The sequence below is a fragment of the Oryzias melastigma genome, linkage group LG19 (assembly GCF_002922805.2).
Source record: "Oryzias melastigma strain HK-1 linkage group LG19, ASM292280v2, whole genome shotgun sequence".
Classification (NCBI taxonomy): domain Eukaryota; kingdom Metazoa; phylum Chordata; class Actinopteri; order Beloniformes; family Adrianichthyidae; genus Oryzias; species Oryzias melastigma.
The window spans coordinates 19,474,778-19,482,484 of record NC_050530.1 but is presented as its reverse complement, the minus strand read 5'-3'; the positions used below and the strand labels follow the sequence as shown (position 1 = coordinate 19,482,484).

Sequence of the window (7,707 nt, the reverse complement as noted above, 5' to 3'; positions counted from 1 at the left end):
CCCCTGTCTGATTATGATAGCTCTGTGTCTCTCTAGCATAAATCTTCACGTCTGCTACATAAAAGCATCCATCATTATGGGTAATGTCCAGCCGTATGGTTCTGATCCAGATGTCAGCTGGACGAGGAAGTGAAGATCTTCATGGACAGAACTTCCTCCAAAATCCTGATTCTTTCTCCTTCCAGTTCACCAAAGACTCTTTTAGCTAATTCTCCAATGTTTATTGACTGTGATCAATACATTCAATCATTGGTTTCTCAGAGTTCTTGATAAAATAATCAAAGCTAACATCAAAATGCTCTTTCATTGATTTACAATCCTTTCCAACTGCGGTCAAATGAGCCGCCGTTCACATTTCCGTGGTCACATCAAGAAGCTCCGTGGAGTCTGGTGGAGATTTTCCAGCGTTCTCAGTCCTGCTACCGTAAGTATTGGATGAAACTCACACCAAAAATCCAGTGATGCTGATTTGACCACAGAAATGTGAACGGCGGCTCATTTGACTGCAGTCAATGTGAAGATACCATCTTCTCTTCTCCAGAACCTGAACTAGACATGCTAGCTGGACCAGCTATTGTGATATTTTCTGTTTTAAAATGACACATTAAAGGACTATAAGTTAGTTGGTTTTGGTCTGAGCATGAACTGGGACTTGGAAAGAGCCATTCCTGCACCAGACAACATTCCCACCTGAGCTTTTTGTCCAGGTGTGAATCTGCAAAGCCTCAATCTGTTCTCTGAAGGGGAGAAGAGCCTCAGTCCTCTAACTGCATCACCGGGACCCCCTCCCCTCTGACAGGATGAGAGTCCCTCACTCCAAACAGAACCGCAGGTGTTAATATCTCCCAATTGAACCCAGATGGTTCCCACGACGATTGCGCAAACGGGCTTATTTCCACGCGCCGTGAATTAGGCCGCGCGCGCGCTGACCTCGTGCGGATTACCGAGGAGCCCGTATGTGGAAGATAAGCGGCCTGGCAGAGACGCTGGCTCTCATGGTGACCAGACGAAGGAGGAGAGAGAAAAAAAGGGCTTGGCATTTACGCACAGGCGCAGAACTGTCGCGGATCCATCATAACGTCATATTAGGGCCCAACTGTGCGTAAATATGAATCCACACAGAATAGGGATGTTTTCATTCCTGCTTTACGCACATTCTGTCCATGTAAGAAACGAAAGTGGCGCAGCCAGAAAAGCAGAAAGATCCAGAATACCGACTGGAATTAAGAGAAAACCTCCTCGGTCCAAAGCAGACAAAGAGAGGCAGGTGATGAACCGCGGCGGGCATTATTATGACACCGCCGGCCTCCTGGAATCTGTCAATAATGAGATCAAGCACATTACTCTGCAGGATTAGGCGCAAAGGACGAGAGCCGCGCGCGCGTCTGGAGGAGGAGGAGGAGGAGGAGGACCAGCTCCGGAGGATGATGGAGACGGTCGTCCTCATGGCATGGAGGGGGGGAGGAAACGTCTTATTTTTGTAGATATTTTTTCTCTCTAGCAGGGAGGCGACCGCTCCCCCGAGCATGGCGCCATGAACAAAAACAGGCTTTTTGGAGAGGATGATGATGTGCGGGGCGCGCGGGAGGAGATGCAGCTGCAGGTCCATCGGGAAACGCGGCCGTTCCTCCGTGTTTGTGAGCGCACGCAGGCCCAGCCTGCCACCCCCCTCCTCCGACAAGAACAAGTGACATGATGAAGGAAGCTCGGAGCTCCCGCATCTCCTGCGGGATCGCCCCCGCGCGAGCTTCGGGTGATAAACGCAGAGAAATCGAGGCGGAGGTCTTACCTGAGCGCAGACTGCGGGCTCGTCTCTTCAGCTGCGGTCGCTCACCGGGCGGGCGCACACGGCTTCTCCTCGCAGGGGCGGCGGCTGGCCGGTGGGGGGCGCTGTGGAGCGCAGAGAGGAGCCGATCCGACCCGTCTGTCTGTCTGTCTGTCTGTCTAGCAGGCAGACAGACAGACATGGAAACAAACGCTAATGAAATGAGAAAAAAATGAAGCAATAATAAATAAATAAATAAAAATAAAAATAAATAAAAATGAAGCAATAATGATATTAAATTATTTTTTGCTCTAATAAACTCATTATAATGACAGTTTTCATCAGGTTTTCATGCTTCTCATTATGTAAATAACCATGAAAATTGTTATTTGTTGTTTTTTTTAGGACAATTGTTTGTAAAGTTAACAATAAAACTCAATTTCTGATAATTTCTGTATTCAAATCAGTGTGAATCAGGAGCAGACGGAAAATAAATATTTGAAAAAAAGAGCATATTCGTCCATTTTCCAAATTCACGACTACATCACTCTTAGCCAGAAAGTTGCTGGGGCCTATCTGCTACTGCTATGCCAGGGGTCTGCAACCCGAGGCTCTTTCATTCCTCCATTGTGGCTCTTTGGCTTTGACAAAACTTAACTAATGAATTAATTCATGTTTTTGACATGTCAGAAAGGCCTAAATGATGGTAAAAAATGGAATCTACTGCCAGAATGTTTTAGAATCAGAGCGACAATATCGTATTGCATTAATAATTTGGATTCTACGCTAATTGTGCATTTTTATTCACCAGTAAAAGAAGAAAAAGGATAAAGAAACACAAAAGTTATAATAATTGAAAATCGCACGTTTCTTGCATTTAATTAAAGTAAATCTGCTGCAGCTGGAGGATATGATGAAATACAGGATGTGTTTTATTTTGAAAGGAACTGGAATGTGCTTTTTAAGTTAAATTTATTATAAATTTATAGATCTCTATTTATTAATCTCCACAGAGAGAAATTCCATGTATGGTTGCACATCCATACAAACTGTGGTCACTCAGAAGACAGAAAAAATAATTACTTAAGAACAACGTGATACAAATAAAACATTATAATAAAAACATGAGTGTGATAAAAAAAAACACAAAAAATGACTTAACATAGTAATGCTAAAAGAATAAATAAAATATAAATAAAAAGTACAAAATAAATAAAATTGTATGTTAAACATCTATTATTTATGTATTTTTTTATTTCTGTCAAATGCTTTAAATTCTGTCAGAAACATTCCCATAGACCAATCAGATCCAACTTTTTATACATTGTTTTTCTGAAATTGACCTGAATAAAAAAGTTTGTTTTTTTGTCTGGACCACAGCTTAAATAAAATATTAAATAAAATCTGAAGAAGGTTTCACTCACCAGTCAAAAATAAGAAAAAAAACTTTATAAAGTCAGACTGTTGAGGAAACAGCCTGTAAAACAAGCAAAAAGTTCATCCCTAACTTAAAATGTTCTAATCTGAAGAAATATTCAGTTAGTATACTTTCTACAGTAGTTGCAATACTCAAGTACACGTAACATAAATACCTTCAAAAGTACTACTTTGTGCTGATTGTATGTAAATGCAGAACATTGTTTTCATGTTTTCTTTTTAAATACATGACAGAATAGTCCGATCCATGTAAACCAGAGCTGAGAAACTTTAACCATCATGCCAGAGCTGCGGTTCTGGAACCGAGCAGGAATCGGACCTCCAGATGTTCAGCAGAACTCTCAGCCTCTGATGGAAACTCTGAAGAACAGAGGAGGTCAAATGACGCACATGGACACGATGTTTGTGTCTGAACTGATCTGAGCCTTTCTGTGTTGTTGTGTTTGTTTACATGTCGTACAAGACAAAGTTTTAGTCAAACATAAAGACCAAGAACTAAAGTTTGTTGATTCATTTTACCAAATGCTTATTAAAAGTCATAATTAGGTTTTAAAACGGTTAAATGTGCATCCGGGGTGAACAGAAGCCTCAGTAGGAGAAGGTTGGGGTCGTCACACAGAGGTCAAGTGTTGGCGAGCAGAACAGGGCACCCCTGAGTCACCCCCCCACCCCCTTCGGTGGCCCGCCCGTGGCCTCACAGCATCAACGCTGGGCGCCAACTTTCACGCAGAGTTGAGAAACCGCTAAGTCCTGGAAAACAGCTACGGAATTATTGACGGTGGGATCTGTTTGGGAGCGCTGAAACCCAGATGTGTGATCAGGACAAGAGCCTTTGTGTCCCCCCTCCTTCTCTGTAGTGCCTTGTTGGACGTGAGCCCATCGTAGCAGCTGCCACTGGCTGTGCGGCTGCAGATTATTTGGTTTTACCCCGTGGTGGGAGTTTGCCAGCAGGATTTCTGCCCCTCCTTTAAATCTTCATGCAGACAGCGGCCAAAATGGAGGATCAACCTCAAGAAATGTTCACATCCCCTCTGCAAGTGAACACTGAAACGTCTATGTAAATGCACATTTAGGCAAAGTTATTCAAAGTTCTCACAGAAACACCATTGTTCTCCTGGTGATGTATGACACCTTTGGCTTGCCATACTTTGAAAGTTTCTACGACTGTTTTTGGGCCTCAAAGACAAAACGAATGTTTACGTTAATCCTGAGTCGTCGCCGGTGACAGTAGATTTAGGAGAAATCTCTGAACGCTGGGGACAGATGAGTCTGGGTGATAAATTTGGCTTCCTTTTCTCCTTTTGAGAATATTTGGAGCATTGTTAGATCATATAATAAGCCTTTCATGAGGGTTCAGTTTGTCAGACATGAAATTATACTTCTCTGAAAATGTTCAGGATGAAAGTCATTTTTTTAACGCCCAATTTGACTGATTTAATTGTAATTTTTTGTTTTCCTGATTTTATTTAGGATTATGTTGTCATTTTTTTTATTACATTTAAAATACATACAACGAGCAAGTAATGAGTCTAAAATATGCTGAGACTTCATGTGAGACCATCTTCCACTAAACTATAAGAAAACTAGACGGATTCAGTGTCTTTACAGCCTTTTTTATTGCTTGAATTCAAACCCCCTCCCCTCAAATCTCATGTTTGACACGGACAGAAGAGAACATTTAGGCTGGCGATCCTCCAACAGCAGCATCACATGATCCCAGCAGTGAGACTCCGGAGCGTTCTCAGGCTCTCCCGCCTTCTGGAAGCTTCACAGATGCAGATGAACATCTGTCTCCATCAGTCAGTCTCAGCAACGTTGTGCAAGAGGGATTATTCCAAACCTAGAAATGTTTCCACCGACCAGCTGTTGATGAAGATTCCTGGTGGTGAACGGAGCCGTTCTTTCAAACTGTCTTTGTGCAAATGAACTCCCTGAAAATGTTTATTCTTTTGAACCAGAAACTGATTGTAGCTTCAAAGAGTGAAATTTGAGATGAAAAAAAGAGAGTTTTTATTTTACAGAAGTAGGTCATTTACAGCAACATTAACAGAAACTCACAGAGAGGAGAAGATTGCAATTATAGTCTTCATCCTCTCAGGTATTCAGATCAGAGAAGTCAACATGTTCAGGGTGCAGGAATGAGAAGTAACACTAGAGGGAGCTACTGAGGCATCATGAAACAAAATACACGTTAATACATGAAAATACTTTAGATTTTTCAGAAAAAAAGAAAAACAACTCAGAATTAAAATTAGTTAACATATTAAATTATCAATGGTACCAGCCAACTGTAGGAGATTCTTTTTAATTTAATTTAATTTGTTTTATTTTATCTATGGGTATGGGTTTAAAAAGTAAAGCTCCTTTTCAAACATGTTTGTAATGGTATTATTATTATTATTATGTTATTTTACTCATATGTTTTTTTTAATTATTTCATTTTAATAGCAAAATATAACACAAAAAAATACAAAATGAAATTATAACAGTTAAAAAATGAAAAGGAGCAATAAGAAAAAAATATATATTATCTGCCAATATTTATAGATAAATGTATTTTTTTTTTTGTTTAGTGTGAATCATAAAGGTTGTATTCTAATTATTAACATACTTAAAACTAATTTAATGGGGAAAAATATTTGAATTTTAACATCACAACAAAATGAAGCAAATCAGACTCCAAATTTTAACAAAAAATATTTTAAAACTTTTCAAAGTTGTTGTGTTTGTCTGGAAAATTAGGCTAAACAAAGATAAAATTCACTTTATGAACCCGTACAAACACTTGATTAACATATAATCAGTCAAAGAAACCATTTAGAAACTAAAATGTATTTCATAACTTTAAGTGTTGTTGAACTCATTTACTTTATTGAGGTCAATGTTTGAAGTTTAAAGGCTCTTTTTTTGTGTCCATCATTTCTCTGAATTCTTGACAGTATTTATCAAGTATCTGTAGCTCACACTTATTTAAACGGGATGGATTTCTGCATTGTACTTTTGAGCAAAACTGCTTTTCCTTAAAGTTGACACAGCTAAAGCAAATTTAATTAGGTAATCTCAACCAGTTACTTTAGGCAATCTGAATTGAGCAACCCATTTATATTACACCATAAACATTACATAATATTACTCACATTTTATTTGTTTTAAGGAAAAGAAATGGCAAAAAACTTTTCTTAAACTGAATATTAATAGTTATACGTATAATTTCCGGCTATAGAATAAATAAATAAACAATCAATAAATAGTCCAGTAATAAAACTCTGTGTCCTCTGACCTTTAATAAACTAACATTTACATTAAATAATGGTTAAGTTTTTAACACCAGGATTCTTACCAAACAGATAACCTGTGACAAAAACCACTCCGACGGTGACGGAACCAAACAGAACCTCTTTATTTAGGTTCAGATGGAGCATGGCAGCGAGCAGGCGCTCACTTCTTCCGCCTTCCGCGTGAAGGAGAGCCGGTGACGTAACGAAGGGAGTAAGCGCGCGCGCCCCGATGCACGAGACTCAGGTACTCACGGTCAAAGAAGGCTGGCGGACGGAGGAAGCAAGCAAGTTCACCTCTGCTGCGAGGGAGAACCGATGGAGAGCGTCTGTGTGAAGTCCTATCAAAGAAGAAGTACAAGAGATGAGTCGCATTAATGTCTGAATCTTCCTATATATTATATCCGTGGGGTTAACTGATTGGAAACGCTCACCACCAGGATTAACTGCTCCGTATTTACTACTCTACTAGACCGCACCGGACCGCTCAATAGAAACGAGACTTAGCTTAATGTTGCTAGCTTAGCGAGATTCTGTCACGTTTCGAAACGAGACTTAGCTTAGCGTTGCTAGCCTAGCTTGATTCTGTCACGTTTCCCAGCATGCACTGCGGCTCAAACTATATCTTTTTAAAAGAAAAAAACATTTAAAATCACATTTGTTTTTCACCCTATTGTGTTTAAAAGTAACAAACATATAGTGTGTAATTCAAATTTGCCAAAAAAAAAGCACTGTGGCTAAAACCATGTGTTTACAGGTATTGGCAACACATGGGGTATAAATACCGATGAGCGACATTCGTCTGTTGGTTAAACCTGGTACTGCGCTTTCGTGCTGGAAGGCGCCTCGAGCAGCTCCTCGGAGCAGCTCGGGCACGCCAGAGCAGGGGACTGGTAAGGTGGGAGGTAGTAAGATAGAGCCGAGAGATGGTCGCCACCAGGGGGTACTCAGCACAGTACCCCCTGGAATAAAGACTGTAGAACTTACTACTGAACACCTTGCCAGCCCCCTCCCAGGTTGAAACCCGCCAGACGCTTGGCCAACGTCTGTGTGTTTTTTTTTTTTTTTTTAAAAAAATGTTACTATGTCAGTTATGACTGAATATTTCTAATGTTTTTCTTACTGATGAATTATACATTTATTTTTAAACCTTTAGTGTTGTTTTTATTAATGACGTCACCATTAATCCAAACTGTAATTGTAAGTAAAGAAAATAGATTTCACTCAAAA

The 7,707-nt window shown here is 40.0% G+C and overlaps 2 protein-coding genes and 1 long non-coding RNA gene across 23 annotated transcripts in view; 1 reads left to right on the top strand and 2 right to left on the bottom strand.

The window, feature by feature from the left end:
* LOC112154425 (microtubule-associated protein tau) overlaps positions 1-2,378 on the bottom strand; it is a 46,648-nt gene extending 44,270 nt beyond the window's left edge. For 5 of the 18 annotated variants that reach the window (XM_036217122.1, XM_024285340.2, XM_036217123.1 and 2 more), the window contains exon 1: positions 1,790-2,372. The gene's annotated coding sequence lies outside the window, so the exon portion shown is untranslated. Of the gene's footprint in view, positions 1-1,789 lie in introns of all 18 variants that reach the window. The other 13 variants (XM_024285342.2, XM_036217125.1, XM_024285345.2 and 10 more) reach the window with 9 other exon arrangements.
* Positions 2,379-4,794: 2,416 nt separating this feature from the next.
* On the bottom strand, positions 4,795-6,679 carry LOC112154503. Its single transcript, XR_004949746.1, has 2 exons — positions 6,543-6,679; positions 4,795-5,065 (listed from the first exon to the last, which is right to left on the bottom strand). It is a non-coding gene; the product is annotated as an uncharacterized LOC112154503 (long non-coding RNA).
* A 39-nt stretch (positions 6,680-6,718) lies between these two features.
* Positions 6,719-7,707, top strand: part of LOC112154502 (S-adenosylmethionine synthase) — an 18,133-nt gene continuing 17,144 nt past the window's right edge. For 2 of the 4 annotated variants that reach the window (XM_024285479.2, XM_024285478.2), the window contains exon 1: positions 6,719-6,832. In XM_024285479.2, the coding sequence (XP_024141247.1) occupies positions 6,796-6,832 (37 nt within the window). In that variant the 5' untranslated portion in view covers positions 6,719-6,795. Of the gene's footprint in view, positions 6,857-7,707 lie in introns of all 4 variants that reach the window. The other 2 variants (XM_024285480.1, XM_024285481.1) reach the window with 1 other exon arrangement.